This window comes from Polistes dominula, unplaced genomic scaffold (genome assembly GCF_049000335.1).
Source record: "Polistes dominula isolate Pdom_NZ unplaced genomic scaffold, Pdom_raw_medaka contig_27, whole genome shotgun sequence".
Taxonomy (NCBI): Eukaryota; Metazoa; Arthropoda; class Insecta; order Hymenoptera; family Vespidae; genus Polistes; species Polistes dominula.
In genome coordinates, this window is record NW_028300906.1 from 4,069,377 (window position 1) to 4,087,882 (window position 18,506).

Consider the following 18,506-nt stretch of genomic DNA (forward strand, 5'->3'; position numbering starts at 1 on the left):
GAATACTTTAAGTTAATTATTAAACATCATTTTTTGGTGAAATTATTTTGAAACGCATCTTAGTACTCGTTAGGGAAGCAGTATATCCCGTGTGTCGTTTGTAGGAAATACGTTTAACCAAAAATAATTCTCTGTCCTTAATTTACACGAAATTAAAGGACCCTTCCTGCAAAACGCTTCGTCGTAGAGACCACCGTATAACGATGGAGCAGAACCTCGAGAGTAATTCGATTTGACTACGTTCGCTCTGGTTTCCTTCGAATTGCCACAAGTTCTAGCATACTCCTTCCATTTTCTCTATCCTTCTATGTATATAGATATATACATATCCCACACATACACACACACATACATAAATATATAAACCTTCTAGTAGATACTTATATACGTACCTGTATATATAACATGTATAAATATACTTGTATCTACTTCCCTTCTCGTCTCTTTCTCTCAAACGCGTCTCGACATCGTCGTTGGGTAAGAAACTGCGTCACGAACGCGACATCTTGGCTCATACCTAAGAAATAAGATATTGATTTGCAATCTGATACCGTAACGCTCGACGACGCGCCAACGACCTGTAGGCGACGACGTGCCGCACGATGATGGAGGGTCTGAGAAATCATGACTCCTGAAATTGATAGCTCTTTCTCTCTCTATCTTTCTCTTTCCTTTTAATGCTTGAACACTTTTATACTTGATAAACCGAAATCCATAGATACTGATTCGCATCGTGACATTCAAGAATAACGTCCAATTTATATCATTACAAATGAAAAAGTAGACTGTCCTAAAAATATAATGAACGATGCTCAAGATAATAGTTCCTCAACGAATGAACGGATGTTATTAGGCTATAAAAACTAGACTAAATCGTAATGATATGTTACGTAAGATTAATGACTTACGTAAATTCGGATCAATATAAGCGTAGGTAGATAATTTCAATTTGATGACGCATCTCCTGTCGTAATTATAATCATCGGGAGAAGACAAACGCGATCGTGGAATATCTTCTCTAATTGAAGACTTAAAAGGGGATCTAAAGCACAGCGGAGTCCATCAGTTAGCTAAGCCTGCTAGTGCTAGCTTGATATCTCAAATTGGAGGGTTCGAAAATAATTGTATATAAGCAAGAGTAGCAAATGTTTTCCTTCCATCATCCCTGTATATAATATATAGGATAAGAGTAGGAGTTTGATTGTAGAAGTTTGTCTGGTATGTACCATGAGACGAACAATTAAGTGACGACGTTAGATTCGTTTAGTTATACTTGGCACTAGCAGAGTTTGGTAGGAGAACGATAGTAGTAGCATCGCAGGACGCCAACGACCGACTAGAGTAAGGTCCTTGGCATGATTAAGGCCTGTTAGACCGAGGGATGCGCGTATTGTGCCAGTGCTTTGTAGATATGAGGGATCTAGCGAGAATATTTCAAGGACCCTTCAACTGGAAGGAGAAGGAGAAGGAGAAGAGGATGGACAGAACGTCGAGCGTTCTGAGGGTATCTGACTATCCATTTCTCTCTCTCACTCTCTGTCTCTCTCTCCCTCTCTGTCTGCCCCTCATTGACCACGCCAAGCTTCGTGCTTACCTGCTCCAGGTTAGACATCCTTCCTACAGGTTTGGAATCAAGCTCTTCCACCTCCAACTCTAGCTCCTTTTCTCCCCCTTCCTCCTGCCTAACCTTCCTTCTACCTTCTCGTGAAGCAGCAGACATCCTCTAACCGACAGACGTCGCAGTCAAGTGGCTAGCCTAGGTTCCCTGAAATGTCAAGTGGAAGTAGTTATACGCCTCGTGATACGCCATTCGAACGAGCAAAATGCATGAAAAGTCTTCTGCCATTAACATATCTCGTGGGCATAGACTTCAAATTAATATTTTACGTGTGTTAACGTGTGGTGCATTAGTTTATCGATCATTACGATTCGTATTAGAATTTTATTTTCATATTGTAGAATGAAAGAAAGTCAATAAGTTGTAAGAGTTAGGCTTCTAAATTTGCTACGCCCCACACACATTTTATGTAGAATAATATTTGAACCCTTAGTATTCCTGTGACTTCTCTCGAAGGGAGAGAACAGTTTCCGTAATACCATCAATATTTCTCCAAGGGTTCTGTATTTCTATCAGTTTCGCAGTTCGTCTCTTGTGGTTTGTGTCAGGGATTGGTATGCATGCAAGAGAATGAAAGAGAAAAGGAAGTAGAAAGAGAGCAAGCCTACTTTTCACGCAGTTATGCCTTCTGGAGCGTATGACATTTCTTGTCACGCCTCGAAACGCATCCCTCTTTTCCCCCTATTCTCACAATTTCTACCCTTTGCTTTCCCTGCGCTATCTCGAAATGTCTCGCAATAAAAGCAAAATCAAAAGCGGAAAGGAAAATTCACAATTTACACATTAACGTCATTACGTTTCTAATTAAATCTTTCGATTACGTCAAATGAATATTAAAGTATTGTTGAAAAATGTTTTGGAAATATTAGGATCTGTCATTTTGATGAAGTTATTTTTCAATAGACATTTGTTACACTTAACTTGACTTCTGACTATTCCTTACTTTCGATCAAGCTCGTACCTACATCTAATTATGGTGATTTTAGCGTAAGCCACAACTGGTAATTTGAAATACACCGCTGAATTGGATTGTTTGTATCTCGCTTTAGGTTCCGCCGTAGAATCACATCGACAAGAGGCAATAGGCGTTCCGGTCTGTCTTGCGGTTTGAGTTGTATCTATTGAAATTACCAGTCGGTGGATTGGCAAGTGTGATTGTGCGGCTAACGGGAGAGCCTCCAATCAGTAGATAATTGCTTCATTCCGTTGGTACGCCCGTTGTCGATATTGTATCTATACTCTCTTCCCTTCTCTCTCCTCTCTTCTCTTCAATTCCTCTATCTTACTTTTCAAAGAGATAAACAGTGTATGATGATCATTCTTATGGTCTTAGAAGTTTCCAAATTCCCATTAAAATCCCAGATTGTCTGAACATCAAGCACAAAGTTCATTTGATCCTGTATATCTAATTAAAAATAATAAACGGATATTTATAATCGTTAAATAATTGTTTTAATCGTTTGGCTTGTATGCAATATAATTGAACATTTTTTTAAATGTTATAATAGAAAAAGAAAAAGGTTTTCTCGTTGGAAGGAAGCCGTTGCTTAAACGAAATAGAATTTGTGCTTCCTTTTTCTTTTGCTTGATAGTTGTTGGCGCCGAAAGAAAAACTTCTGACGGAAACAAACAGCCGGCGGGGTGCTTAAAGCGGGCCTGAAGCATTATTTTTCAGACATGAAAGGATCTTCGACAAATATTTGCAGTTCACAAACTGCAAAGCGTCGGAGTTGCTGGGGTTATAGTGCAAGAAGGAAGAGAAGGAGATACAAAAACATTTTTACAAAAAAAAGAAGAATAAAAGGAAAAAAAACAAAATTGCGGAAAGGAAAATGATTTGCGATACATTCACGTATATCGTTGCAATATTGCTACTGCTGCTGTTGCTGCTGCGTAAAATAATATTGATATGGAATTCTTCTGTTTCTTCTCGACTTCCTTTGCCATTCTCTCGCACGTTACTTGTTAAAATTTATGTTAACATTAGAGAAACGAAAAACGCGACTCTTTGAATCCAAAAGTTTAACAACTCGGATCTTTAAAATGAGGTATATCTCCTACTAGTAAGTTCTAGGAACAAGAAACAACCAATTACGACTATTCAACAGTACCATGTCTTGCTAGTTTTATTTTCGAATAAAACGCGTGAGGTGATGACTAACGAATGGACAGAGGAATGAATTGATCGATGGTCAGGACCATTTACGTAAGAGAAGAAGCTGAATCAAACTGCAGATAATGGAGCTGAACAGTTAAAAAAAAATATATCGATGTTTTTAAAGTAGTAGCGTTATCAGTAACACGTAGGACAGATATAATGAGCAAGAAGGGAAAAGAGAGAGAGAAAGAGAGAGAGAGAGAGAGAGGGTAAGAGAGAGAGAAGCAGCTTCAAACGTTCTCTGCATGATATCACTTGGGGTGGCTTTTCCTTTTCGCGTGTAGTTCAGAACGTTGGATCGGAATTAATGAACCGTAATCCCCCAATAATGAAGCTTCAGCTTCGTTGCGTCTGATACGACCTCTCTCCCTTTCTCCCTTCCCCTATTCCTCCTCCTCCTCCTCCTCCACCTCATCATCCTCATCTCTCCCTTCTTGTCTTGTCCGCACATGCAATGTCGATATATATGTGTGTATCTACTGCGCATAAATGTCACATACGTTGGGAAGCTCGTCGGGTAGGGTGAGAGCTGCTAGCAGCACACATGAAGATCGACGTTAAAACACATATGAAAAGGGTAGATAGAGATAGATAGAGAGAAAGAGAGAGAGGAAGATGCGGGACGAGATAGAGGAGACCTTTCACACACAGTGTCGAGGCTATTGGTAGTGTGAGGCAAATTATTTTTCCTGCACAACACGTGTCGTGTTATTCTCTGAGCACATAACGAGTTGCACGAGCGATTCCGTTCGCACAAAGAACGCTTTCTCCGGCACCTTTTGCGTTTTCCTGCTTTTTATACGAACCAGCTGATCGTTCGCTCATTCCTTTCTTTTTATCTCTATTTCTTACTTTAGATTTGATTTTTCTTCGTTTTTTTTTTCTTTTTTCTTATGCTCGTTATTATTAGAGCGTGTACTTCAGATTTTGAAGAGCTTGTTGGCAAATTGGCAAATATTTTATACGATAGCACTGAAACGTTAGAAAAATATTGTAAAAAAAAAAAAAAGAAATAAGTTATACGGGTTGAATAAAAATAACTTGAAGGGCCTTAATATTTTTCCAACGTACCTGCTATATGAATTTATTCACCCGTTAATCTCCCTTTGGTGCCTTACTTTAAAAATAGGGTCAAAGAAATGTCAGCCCTGAAAAATGTTAAATTATGGGCGACGTAAAGAACAAAAACACAAAGACGGTGATTGGTTTTGCTTTAAAAAAAGAAAATGAGTTGGAAATAGGAATAATCATTACTGTGAGAAATTAAGAACAGGTGCATTGCATCTAATTAATCGTCATTGATCTCTCCATATCGTTACCAATGGAATTGCTGTTAAGCAGAACCAAACGTTCTTTGATGTCTATACTTGCTCCGTTGCTTAGTCTAAAACACACTAGGCTGCATCGAATTATACTCCCTTTGAGATAGTCAAGGATATGTATCTTTTAGTCTTGTGTCCAATGATTTGTACTCCTTCTCTTCGTCTTGATTCTCATCCTCTTCTACATAGATTAGGTTTATAGATCCGTATGGACATTGCAATCGATCGTTGGAATATATCGCGTTACTCTCTCTCTCTCTCTCTCTCTCTCTCTTTCTCTAGCACCTGGCGTGTATTTCAATGTCATTAAATTACAGACGATACCATAAGATGCATTCGAGTTGGTGGTCTATGATTAAAAGCATCTTTGAAACCAGAGAAGTCTATCAGCCTCCTATCTACGCGTCTCTACCTTTCGACCTGTTCAATTTTTTGTTACCAAATATTCCAAATTATTGATTCCCGTGATATATCGTGGTAATAAAAAAGAAAACTCAATGATCCGTTAAAAGAGTTATTTTTACGAGGAATAAGTTTTATCATACGAGAGTAGACTTCTCTAAACGAAAGTAAATTACTGTTGGTACATACCGAGCAAAATGCCTATCACGAGTACGTTATCGAGAGTTTAACGACGACCAACATAGGTGGTGCGTGGTTCGTCCACCAATCGAATCACGGACATGCCGTCATTAAAGGGGTATTTACTCGGACAAATAATCGTTGAATCAATATCGTAGAAAACGTTAACATGACGATCGTATTTCGCCGAAAGCGAATAGAAATGTGTTGTATATCTTATAGAAACAACGCAATTATCGGCTAACATGATGGAATTTCTCTCTCTCTCTCTCCCATACACACGTTTACTCTTTCCTCTTCCTTTCACCTTCCTCCTTCTCCTCCCTGTTACTTCTATCTCTCTCTTCTGGTCTCTTCACTCCGGTAAACTGTACGGGTCATATAATTTATTTATGCACGCGCAATCGACGAGTAGCGGCTAACGCATTGCTCCACCAACGTGTTAATTTGTGTAATGGATCGTTAACCGAAACGTGCCCATAGCACTAATAAGTTAATGACGGACCCGAAGGTTGACGGAGCTGGTGGTGTTGGTGGTACTACCGCTGCTACTTCTACATACCGCATACATTGATTATTCAGAACGTTTAGTGAGCAACGATTGTAACAGTTGAAAAAGCACTTCATTACCAACATTTTAAAAGCACCGACTGTTTTCTTCTAATCGTTCGATGTTTTCGCGATTATCTCTTCGTTGATTCTTTTTCTTACCTCGCGTGACCATGCTGGATAAATTAGAAATGTACATTGATAGTCTTGAACAATCAAAGTACGAGAGCTTATTGGAACAATCTTGTCACGAAGGTAATGGTCGAAACGTACTAAGGATCTTTTTGACATGAAATTGGAAGAATTTGAAACTTAAACGGTTAAGAAAGTTGCGCGTGCGTATTTGTAGGTATGTGTCAGTACATTTACGAATGTATACACAGTTGTATAAAAGTGAAATTTATTCATTCATATGTGTAGATTTGGTGGCTTTAAGGCTTGAAAGAAAAAATAAGAGAAAAAAGAGATATCAAGTAAAAAGGGAATGCATGCGCCAAGCCTGCTGCGACTTTGCGTGTCCTCGTGTTATAATATTACGGCAGTTATATAAACTCAGACACGCCCAGCATTTACATTGATGACCCGAATATAATATATCACGGGGAAGCTCGAAAGCTAAGCTTTTCTCCGCAGCCACAATGGCTACTGACCACCTGTTGCCTTTCCATTTATATTTTAGACGTCGTATGAGCATCATCGCCTTATGTATCGTCCTTGTAGGAGTCCCAAAAGACGTTGAAATCTTTTCTTGTTAGATAGGATACCTTTTAACTTATTTTTCTCATAATTCATACTCATTACAATAACCTATTTATTATGTTAACTGTTGAATTTAATAAACTGGGCTATAAAATATAATCGTTCAGATTTATCGAAATTATATTTTATATTTTATGTTCATCGATGGAATATTTAAAGACCCAACAGGTTTACGAAGCTGTTTGCAAACTACTTATAGCTTTACAAACTGAGTACGGTACGTTTGGAGGATCTTAAAACAGTGGGTGCACCGTTTCTAACGGAAATTACATCGGATACGAGATGGCTGACAGGACTATCCGATCCTGTGTTCAGACTAGCCTGACATAAGACGGCAATTTACATTGTGAACGGCTTAGTACATACGTGATAAACCATGTAACCAGTTTCCCAGATACGGGGCCACATAATCGTCGCTCGTATATACCATCTACACGCCCGATTAAGTCATCCTTACTTTAGTCGTCGTCGTCGTCGTCGTCGTCACAAGATGCCATCAGTCTGGAAACCTCCCACGCGAATTTCCTCCTCCCTATACCACCGAGAGCTTGGAATTTTCCCTAACTCTTGAACCTCATTAAACCGTGTTCGAGTTACAGTCCTAATCCGTGCTCGTTTGTTAAAGAAAAGAATAGAATAAAATAGGGGAAAGAGAAAAAAGCTTCTTTTAAATCACTTCCAGCAATTATTTTTTTCTTTTACTGATAACGATTGCTTTTCTGTTTCAGGGTGCGTCATCCAGCGTAGTGGTAAAGTTCGCGGACACTGAGAAAGAGAGACAACTAAGACGCATGCAGCAAATGGCCGGGAACATGAGCCTCCTTAACCCCTTTGTCTTCAATCAGTTCAACGCTTACGGCGCTTACGCCCAGGTGGGTCGTATTACCGTTAATGGTTCTTCCGTTACTGCATTACCAATCTACAGTTGTACCCCTTACCAAGATGTACAATTGGTAATAGTTTTCTTCTCGTTATTATATGTACACTTGATTTCGTTGAATTGTCACTTTCGTCGTAACTTTTCAATTCAACTATTTCTCAAAATTTCCCGCATATAAGGGAAATTGTGCAGCTGCGACAACAAACCACCATTCGTTTGACGTACGATTCTAAAACGAAAATATTCATATGTTTCAGCAACAAGCAGCGCTCATGGCAGCTGCAACGGCACAGGGAACGTATATCAGCCCAATGGCCGCACTAGCTGCTGGGCAACTACCACACGCCCTTAATGGCATGCCAAATCCCGTTGTACCACCGACTTCCGGTAAATTCTATTCTTTCTTAATTATTATAAAATATGAGAAACAACGAGAAACATCTAATTAAAACATCAGAGCAATAATTAAATGAATGTATCAACTATCTTCTATATCATCCACAAGCAAATAATGAATACTTTTATGTATTTGTACGTGTGTATGTGTGAATGTTTCAAACATAGGTAAATTATCAAATGTAATAACTAAAAGAAAAATTCATTTTAATCCATTTAGGACGAAACATTAAATGACTCATAGTTTAAAACGTTTCGAATTTCGTCGGATAAGGACTCACGTTACAATACCAACTCCTCCTCCTTCTCCTCCCCCAGTTCTCCTCCTGTACAAATCCGACGTTTAGAAGGAAAATCTCGCGGTATAACGTTGCGTCGAGCTACATCAATTTCGTGAAGAGGGAGTGAAAGAGAAAGAGAAAGAGGGAGTGCTTGGAATCGGAGAAATGCTCGATTTCCCGGGAAACATTCGACAGCGTGGAGAAGAAGAAACGAGCGAGAAGCATCCGTGCACTAGCACACACACCCACATATAGACGAAAACGCATATTTATACGTACCCTTCTAGTAGGAAAACGCTCGATTTCCCAAACCTTTTTTTGCCCTGTACCACCCTCGTCTGCCAAGCAACCTCTTCTGCGTAGAACATCCGCGAGCGGTCTCGCGTGCGCGTTTCGAAGAAAAGAGAAGAAGAACGTACTCTCTCGCTGCTTGCCTTATAACAGGCTCGTAAATCAATACAACATTTTCACCGAGCGTGACTCGGGCGAAAGATATTGCTGGGTACCGCGAAACTTTATCGAAAGCTCGCCGAACGGGAAGTAGAAACTTCGAGGAAGCACGGCCCTTTCTCTTTTTCTCTTTCTCTTCCTCTCTCCGACTCCGATCTTTCGATAAAAGAGAAAACAGAGAGAAAGAGAACGAGGAAGGAAAGGGTATAGAGAGAAGGTATAGAGAGTGGGTATAGCGAATGCGGAAATCGTCCCTCCGCAAACGCTTGCTTGGGTTATACGTCGAGTCTCGTTTTAGAAGAAGAGGGTAATACCATTTCAAAGAGGAAAAGAATACAAATATTTGAACAATTTGATTCTTTAGTTGTTCTTTACTCTTTTTCTTATCGATATTCATCATTCTTTTGACACCTAAAATAAAATAAAATAAACTTGCTGATCAATTGATTTTGATCCATGTTGAATGAAGAACATGAGCATACTTCATGACAGTATGGTTGCATAGCTTTCGAGTAGAAATCATCCCTGATGGTCTATCCATTTAAAGGCTAGTTATATTCGTCCATTTATGAGATGAAATCGATTGATAGAAGGTAGAACTAGAATGAAGGGTGTGCATGCACGTGTATGTTGTATGAAAGGGGGAGAGAGAGTGAGAATTGATGAGGAGCGGAGGTTTGCGACAGAAGTCCGTATTGCAAGAGCAAGAGGGTAATCGTTGTATACTGATCAGGTTTGCTCGTAGGTTCCACAGGACAGCCAGTTAACGGGGCGATACCGTCGTTACCCTCGCCGACGATGCCCAATTTCAACATGGCCGCCCAAACACCAAACGGTCAACCAGCAGGTTCGGATCCAGGTGTCTATACCAACGGGATACCGCAAACCTACTCGGGACGTGAGTATCAACTCAGGCGCAGTGTGCCGCCCCTGCGCAATACCCGACCAATCGACGACGGACTTTATTATTCCGCGTTTCCACCGGCGAAGGAAATAACCTCGCCCAGTACGACGGCGCTCGGTGCGTCGCTACGCCACGGGTTTTCCTATTTCTCTTTCTACTTTCGCGCAGGACCAAACCATTGCCAGCTCAAATCGCGAAAATGCTATCACCAACGACAACCCCATGCTCTACTTATTTCCTATATCTGTCTATGTTTCATTGTCTCACCATTTTCCTTTCATGATTTTACTTTTATATAACAGGACATCTCATTCATTGATATACTTTGAAAAGCTTCAAATAGCTGGCTGGCTATCTTACAACTGTACCGAATTTATATATCTTATTGGAGTTAATACAGTTGTTCGATTAAATTGTCATCCCGATAAATCGATGCATTCTTTATCAGTATCTACCAAAGTAGATTAGAGTCAAACTTCGATAGGATCGGGTTCATTGAGACAGGGGCACTAAGTTAGGTCCGTCCCTGATAAGAGTTGAGCTTACTGAAGTGTAGATGCCCTCCATTTGTCGATTCCAGCACAGGGGCTGCCCAATGGGGAGGCGACACTTCAACACCCAACATATGGTGGAATGCAACCTTATCATCATAGTGTTGGTAAGTTATTCGAATTAGGTTTTTTTCTTTTTCTTTTCCTTTTTGTTACTCATTCTTGGCATCGATCATCGATCACTTTTCTTAAATTACTATTATCTAATTCTCATTCGATATCAGTCAAATAAAAATACATAAATGAAACATTTTAAAGATCGTAAGTAAAAAAATTCCATTTTTTTTTTCCAAAAGATTTTTTCCTATGGGTTGTTCTGTCTATCTCGTCATGTTCTGGACAAAATTGGTCAACCACAAATATACGCTCTCGCTGTTTAAACGCAACAAACCCGGGAGTACACGTGTAATCGGTCACAGAGATTATTCGCATCGATGAAGAGTAAATCGTTATCGTTTACGTCACGCGCGATAAAATTCGTATGATTTTGTTTTGTTTGCTGTGTATTTTTTTTTCTTTCCCCTTTTTTTTATTTTTATTTTATTTCATTTTATTTCTTTACGAGATCGTTCAATGGTAATTGAAAATCCTATTTGTCGTTTGTACGATGGAAAAGCTTACGGAAACGTCGGTACAGATATTTTTTTAATATTTTAGAAAGCTTAGCTATTTACATACTCACCCGTTGGGTTCTACGCGAGGGGGCAGGGACGAGAATGGGTGGTGTGTGCTGGAGGGGGGCGGTGTGCAGATGAGAGGGGAAGGTGGGTTAAGCTGGAAAGATCAGCGAACGTACATTTTATCGACAGTATTATTGAACAAACAGACCCGCGCACACAAATACAGGGAGGGCGCATATACGCACGCCACGTACGTGCATGGATGCTCAAATGCAGTGGCATTGAAAAAAAACAAATCATATATAGTTTTTCGAAAAGTCCACCGTCCCCTCCGGGTTCACTTTCCTTTCTTTCATTTTTTGACCAAAGTCGACGTAAAATAAATATCGTTGGATGTCGGGGAAAGAGAAAGGGAAAGAGAAAGGGAAAGAGAAAGAGCAATGCCGAAAGAGAATAATCGGGGGTAAGGGGGAAAGAAGGAGAGGAAAAACTCAAGCACAACACGCTTTTAACCGGAAGCACTCGGACATTTATCTAGGAAAAAACTCAATTTCGCTCTTCGCGTCGTTGCTGGTTGTGTTGCATGCTGTGCGACTGTGTCAGCATGTATATACATGTATATATACATATATTTCGTAAACGTAAAAATTTCTTTTATATGTGTATATACATATACATACACATATATACACACACATATGAATCGTGAATAAATCGAAACTTATGCGTAGTTCGTATGTGTGCTGATGATGATAATGCTATAGTGTCCTAGATATTATTTTTAATGTTCGAGATGGACGAGAAAAATGTGAAGTATTAAAATTAAAAAAATATAATAAATAGATGAAAGAAGTTAAAAAAAAAAAAGAACATCATTAGTTCGATTGAATCGCGTTTTACCGTAAAATGTATTAGATGCCGTTAGGTTGGTATGCAGATTTGGAATAACACGCTTCGTTAAGGGCAATAAATTACGAACAACGTTCGAGTGTTGTGATTTTAGCAATTTTCACGGTAATTCTCGCTAATGGTCGGTAAAAACGAAACGGTATAGAAACAGGGGAAATGACAGTTTCGCGGTAACTTGCACTTTTCTATTGCGTTTCCGATGATAAAAAATACACGGACTTTTACGTGTACCCAACTAGATTCACCATCAGAATGTTGCTTGCATAAACGCGGTATTATCTTGTTTTGTTTTCCCGCACGCACGTACGCACGCATGCACGCGACAAGAGTGTTGTTGCTGCTGCTGCTGCTGCTGCTTCTCGATAAGAAGAATCAATAAAACGTACTTGACATAAAACGGTTTACTCAATTGGTTAATTAGGTTAGTTAGATCGACACAACGAATTTAATTAAATTTTCTGCTCGGTAAACTAGACGCCAGATAAAAAGGATAAAAAAAATAAAAAAAAAAAATAAAAAGAAAGGGGAAAGAAATATGGTTGATTCTGTGTGTAGCCAGGAAAAACAAACAACACAACGCGTCGACATCATAGTTTTCGGATCAATAGAGAAAGAAAATAAAAGTAAAACTATACTGTTTGCGTAGGTACGTGGGTTCAAAGAATTATCGGTGGTTTCGTGAATTTGTCCGGCATACATGATACAGCCTGCAGTACCGTACGTTCCACAACGTCCTCTCTCCTCTTCCTCCTCTTCCTCCACCTTCTCATCGTCACAGCACCAGTGCGAACCGTCCAACCCTTTTTTTTTACTACTCCCTTTTTTCTTTTTTTTTTTTTTTTACGTTTACAGGTGTCTCTAAAACGGTCTGTTTTTTCTCCTATATTTGTTTCCAGCGTACACACAAACTCTCGTCGAGATCAACGGATCGAAAAAAGCAATCCCGTATATATTCGCTACTTGCTCGTTCGTTCGTTCGTTCGTTCGTTCGTTCGTTCGTTCGTTCGTTCGTTCACCGTCCATCCGTCCGTTCGTCCGTTCGTTCATTTTCTCTCTCTACTATCTCTTTCTATTTTTCTCCTTTTCTCCTTTTCTGTTAAACAGGACGAGATAACCGACGTATGATCGCACATTTATTTCATACGCCAAATGTTGACCCATCGCGCTCCGTGAAGCCTCCGGTAACGTCAATCGGAATATATTAAAGTGATATTTACACGGGAATAATTAATTCCGAAGCGAAATTTCAGCGTTGCGGATTTGAGAGTAGTCAGCGTCGGCGGCGGCGGTGGCGGCGGTAAGCAAGTGAAATTCGCGCGATGCGATGCAATGCGAATGCAATGCCGGGTTCCGTATATGTACCCTATATATGTACCGTATGCCCCAGTCGCAAACAGATATCAATCACGTATCGTTTTAAATATTTACTCAAGTATGTGATTAATAACGTTATGATTACTAGGAGTACGCGATTATTGATAAAAGGGAGAGAGAACGATGTCTGACGATATGTTCGGTCAGAAATCGTTTTCAAAATATTATAATAAATGTAAAAAGTAATCATTCTTAAGCGAGTTTGACTACCACCGACGGACTGACTCTTCTACCCATCGATCGATATAACGACGAGAGACCGAGTGAAAAGTCATGCGCCATCGTGAAACGTGATCTCCCACGCGTGATTTCATCAGGGTAGTCCGATCCTTCTCTCAGCGTGTGACTTTGAAGCCGTATCGAATGTCCTTTTCGAGAGTACACGAACCGGCAAAATATTTGACTCCGTTTCCTCATCGACAATTAGAAGAATAAAAAATCATACAAGAAGAAAAAACAAATAGAAAAAGGAAATATATATAACTATACGATACATATACAGGGATATGTAGTAGAAGGCAGGTACAAAGCACTGAATGTATGGTATTTAAAGTTAGGAAATGGCGATATCGTTGAGAGACGAATATCCTTGTCCGTGGAAGCGGCATGATAAATGGCGCAGGAGGAACGTTCGTGAGACTCCTGTAGCGGAGATTCGCCACCATTCGTTTGCTTTTAAGTTGACAAGGTAAATGGACCGCGCCGTAGAACGCGATACGAACGACATCGCCTTCTTTTCTTCCATCCTACCCTTTTATTCTGTTCTTTTTCTTTTTCTCTTTTTTTTTTTTTTTTTGCTTTTTACTCTCTCATTCTCCTTTGTTTCTTCGACAAAGTAGAGAATTGTTTTTTCGTTTTTGTATTCCTCTTTTATACAAATAACCATTTTCTTTCTCTCCCTTAACTCTGCCACCCCTACTACCCCAGGAGCAAATCGAAAAGCACTAATTTTTGTCCAGAGTGAATATATTATGAAACACCGAATATAGCGCATCATAAACGAGCATGCACATTTTCCGTCTCTCTATGTCGACAAATACGATGTATTTTGTTTGTTATCCGTTATTTGTTACTGTCGCAGCTTATCCCGCCGTCTACGGCCAGTTTCCTCAAGCTATTCCTCAGCCGATTACCGCCGCTGTGGCACAAAGGGAAGGTAAGTACAAACACGTTAACGTATTCATTGTTGATTGTAACACAAAATAATAGTAGTTCATCCAATTTGTAGTTGATACCACTTCCTTCAACACTTACACGAACATTCGTACAAATTTTACACACATTCGTATTAAAAATGTAGATTCGTCCAGACACGAAAGATTTCATTTGGTCGATCGTCCAAAGTCAAAAAGTATAATACGAAAAGAAAAAAATAAGAAGAAAAGAAATGAGAACAAAAATAGTAGGTTGAACAGTAGAGAAGAGGTGGAAAAGTAGAGAAAAATTATATTCTTTTGCGCTGTGTGGGGAGACGGGAGGAAAAAGGTCGATTAAAAAGCGTTGCCTTTTTTTTCCTTACTTTTTCTTCGTCTTTCAAAAGTTTCCGTTCTCTTTTAATTCGACGCTCTCGGTACTCCTCTCTTCTTCTTCTTCTTCTTCTTCTTCTTCTTCTTCTTCTTCTTCTTCTTCTTCTTCTTCGTCCAGGGCTGAAGGCGTAGAGGCGAAACCTTTGATGAAATTTTTCGCGAAAGAATTCTTTCCAACAGGGTTTTCATCGGCACGTACGTTTAACGGCGGGTTTCTTTCTCATCAAGCGGGTGCCCAAAGTAAAACCATATCTCTTATCCTTCCTTCCGAAAACTTTCACGAAATATACCACCACCTTTCTCTCTTTCTTTCATATATTAATTGTTTCGAACTAGAACAAAGTGAGTTAAAGTAAGATCGTTTAAGGGTTTGAGGTGAAAAGGAGTGAAACCACAGAATCTATCAAATTTAATTTGACGAATTTTTAAGAAGAAAAAGAAGAAGAAGAACAAATCCAAAGTGTTCTGTCGTTCTACAAAACGTACACCCTCGTTCTAACCCTCAACCTCAACCTCAACCTCAACCTCTCTTTCCTTTTTTCTTTTACTTTCCTTTCCTTTCCTGTCCTTTCCTTTCCTTTCGTGTAACGAGCAGAAATGTTCGTTGAAATCGTTGACTACAACCGAAGACTGGTTTTCCAATTAAAAGTACAACGGAATCGATCGAGGTGGTGCTTAACGAGCCGTCAGTTGAACGAAACGTCCTGAAAAAGACGGTCCTTGTTCTTTGTGGAAAAACGAGTAGGAACGTGGTCGAAAGGAAGTTGAGAAGTGATGTTGAAACAAGAGTAGGGAAGAAAGAAAGAAAGAAAGAAAGAAAGAAAGAAAGAAAGAAAGAAAGAAAGAAGGAAAGAAGGAAGGAAGGAAGGAAATAAAGAGAATCAGAAGAAGGAGGCTAAAAATAGGGTGGTGGTTGTAGGTGGATGAAGAGAGAAAGAGAGAGAAGCCCCACGCCTAATTGCAATTAACAACTCGCCATTATTAGAATATACGATGCCTTACAATGAGATAATGCAAATAAAACGAAAGTTTTAATTACTTTGCCGCTACGCCCCGTAGGCGATCCGTTGTTACATCGTAGGATAATGGAAAGTTTACTGCGACAGCCACCCCCGACTTTCGCCCCCTACCACCTCCTCTAGGCTCACCCACTCCCTAGATTATCCTCCTCCTCCTCCTCCTCCTCCTCCTCCTCCTCCTCGACTTCGCTTTTCTCCCCTTCCTCCATATATTTTTCTTCTTGTTTTTCTTGTATTTTTTGTCGGCTGCCATCCATCTTTTTCACGCTCACGAGATCATCGTTCCACGTAACGTTAATGCACTTTGACGTATGGAATATGACAGGTTCGATCATCAAATTCTCAGTATCTCTCCCCTTTTTTTTTCGAAATAGAAGGAGGATTTCCCATTTCGGCAGGCTCTGAATTGCCGATGAAATTTTCATATGTCCTTCGAAAAATACATATTCTATGTGCGTGTCAAAAAGGTGTTTCGAATCTTTTAGAAATATTGCAGCCTGCATTGGTTTCATTTTATTCAGTTTTTTTTTCCCCTTTGCATGACACCGAGTTATCAATTCATTTGGTAATCGTTTTCCTCTTTATCTTCGTTATCACTGTCAGTATTTAATGTCTCTCTATCTTTTTCTTGAGTTACATGTGTATACAGAAGTACACTCGTTTTATCATTGTTCAAAAGTTTAGTTATACTCCTCATTGCAGTTGACAAATGTCAATTGTTGTTTTCTTTGTTCTTCTATGAAACAGTTCTGACTGCTCGTTTCTGTATCTAATATTTTCGTGTTAAACGTCAACGCAAATTCTTCAATTTAAATAAAGATAATTCTTTATCATTTAAAAAAAAAAAAGAGAGAAATATTAATCCCAGAAAAAAGTTTGAAAATGATCAAAGTTGTATCAAAGTATAATAAGTTTAGAAGTTTGGACTCTTCTATTGGTTCGTCAAGGACAGTACAGGGGGAAATAGAAGAGAAGTTGTTGGACAATTCTCATTAAATTTGTGGACACATTCCACGCTAAGGCCAATTAGCGAGTCGAGAAGCAATTTCAGGATCACCGATCAGGCACCACGCGACGACAGAAGTGAATTTATTACTCGTTCTTCGTGATTCCATTTTCCTCTCTCTCACTTCCTTCGTCGGTAGCAACTGGAAACCTGTCGACACCCACGCTAATTTGGGTTTCGCGTGACAACTTCGATCGAGTTATTGCCGGGACAAAGCTACGACGCAAAGGGGAAACATTTGTCACTCTTTATGTAAACCGCGAGACGCGTTAAGGTTACTCCTCGGATAACGCAAACTTTCCTTTTTGACGCGAAATTAATTTCGAAGCCTTTAGCACCACCACGATCATCGTTCCTTCTCGTTTCCTCTCTTGCTTTCTCTAAACTTATTATTTTATATTTCAAACGAGGCCAGGAGAGACAAAGGAGAACACATCGCCTACGGATATTTCGTAATTCCGTTTGCGAATTGTCGACTTTTCAATTCCTTTGTTTTCTTTCTCTCTTAATGAAAAAAAAAAATAAAAATAGAAGAAGAAGAAGAAGAAGAAATTGAAAAACTCGTGCAATTATATTCTATTAGAAGGTACGCGCAATTATATCAGAGCAACACCTGGGAAATGTCGGCACTTTAACATAGGCTAATCCGTTTCATTAGACGGAATTTAATGAGAGAAGGCTATTTTGCGAAAGAATGAACAAAAGAAAGGAAAAGAGAGAAAGAGTATCTAAAAGGAAATTGTTTAAATCCGTTGAAATTACAAAATTGTATAAAAGAAATCCTTCAAAATTTATCTGTGAAAATTGAAGAGTAACATCCCGAGCTTGAGAATGTGAACTCAAATTATTATCATCAAATACCTAGTGATCTCTGAGATTATTTGTCAGAATTGCTGCCAATAGGACAATTATATTTGCTGGGGTTACTCGAGATAGCACGTTTCGGTTATTCCCAAAGTCTCAAAAGTAAAATGAGGGAAGAAGAAGAAGAAGAAGATCTCAAAGATGGTGGTGGTAGTAGTGGTGATGGCGGATCTTGCCAAAGTAACAAGCGACTCGCGATGAGTAGCGCCCTAAAAGTTGAGTGGCAGCCATCTCATTACTTAAATGCGTCCGTTAGTTGGGTAGCTTTCTGGGCAAGAGAGCAGAAGTTTCCACGGTCATAATCGCCGCTAATTGACGTCGGAGTTATAAAGTTCAGTGAAATTAGCTAAATCCTTATTTGGACTTCCTCCCCTTCTCGTCCCTAAAGCCCTTCTTTCTCTTTCCATCTACCCTGCCCACTTTTGGCACTACGTAAGAGAAGAAGGAAAGCTTTCCTTGGTTGAGAGCATGCGCAAGTAATAATAATAATAATCTTTGTCGATGTCTTCATTGTCACTTTTCGACTTTATTTTAATTCGAATCAATGTATCTTACTTCCTTGAACACACCCAAGATTATCTCTCTTAAATTTCGTAAATGTTTGAATAATAATTATTAAAACAAATACGAAGATAAGAAAAAAGTTTGACAACGATCTCTCCATGCAGCGTTTGCTTCATCACATTTTTGAAAAATGACGACGATAGATCATCCGTGTCTGGCCATGAACAATTAAAA

The 18,506-nt window shown here is 39.4% G+C and overlaps 1 protein-coding gene across 7 annotated transcripts in view; it reads left to right on the top strand.

The window, feature by feature from the left end:
- Nucleotides 1–18,506, top strand: part of LOC107067582 (bruno 3) — a 232,715-nt gene that overhangs the window by 195,249 nt on the left and 18,960 nt on the right. For 5 of the 7 annotated variants that reach the window (XM_015323224.2, XM_089179545.1, XM_015323217.2 and 2 more), the window contains 5 exons: nucleotides 7,717–7,860; nucleotides 8,126–8,255; nucleotides 9,729–9,893; nucleotides 10,456–10,557; nucleotides 14,435–14,509. In XM_015323224.2, coding sequence (XP_015178710.1) covers nucleotides 7,717–7,860; nucleotides 8,126–8,255; nucleotides 9,729–9,893; nucleotides 10,456–10,557; nucleotides 14,435–14,509 — 616 coding nt within the window. The remainder of the gene's footprint in view (nucleotides 1–7,716; nucleotides 7,861–8,125; nucleotides 8,256–9,728; nucleotides 9,894–10,455; nucleotides 10,558–14,434; nucleotides 14,510–18,506) is intronic. The other 2 variants (XM_089179546.1, XM_015323219.2) reach the window with 2 other exon arrangements.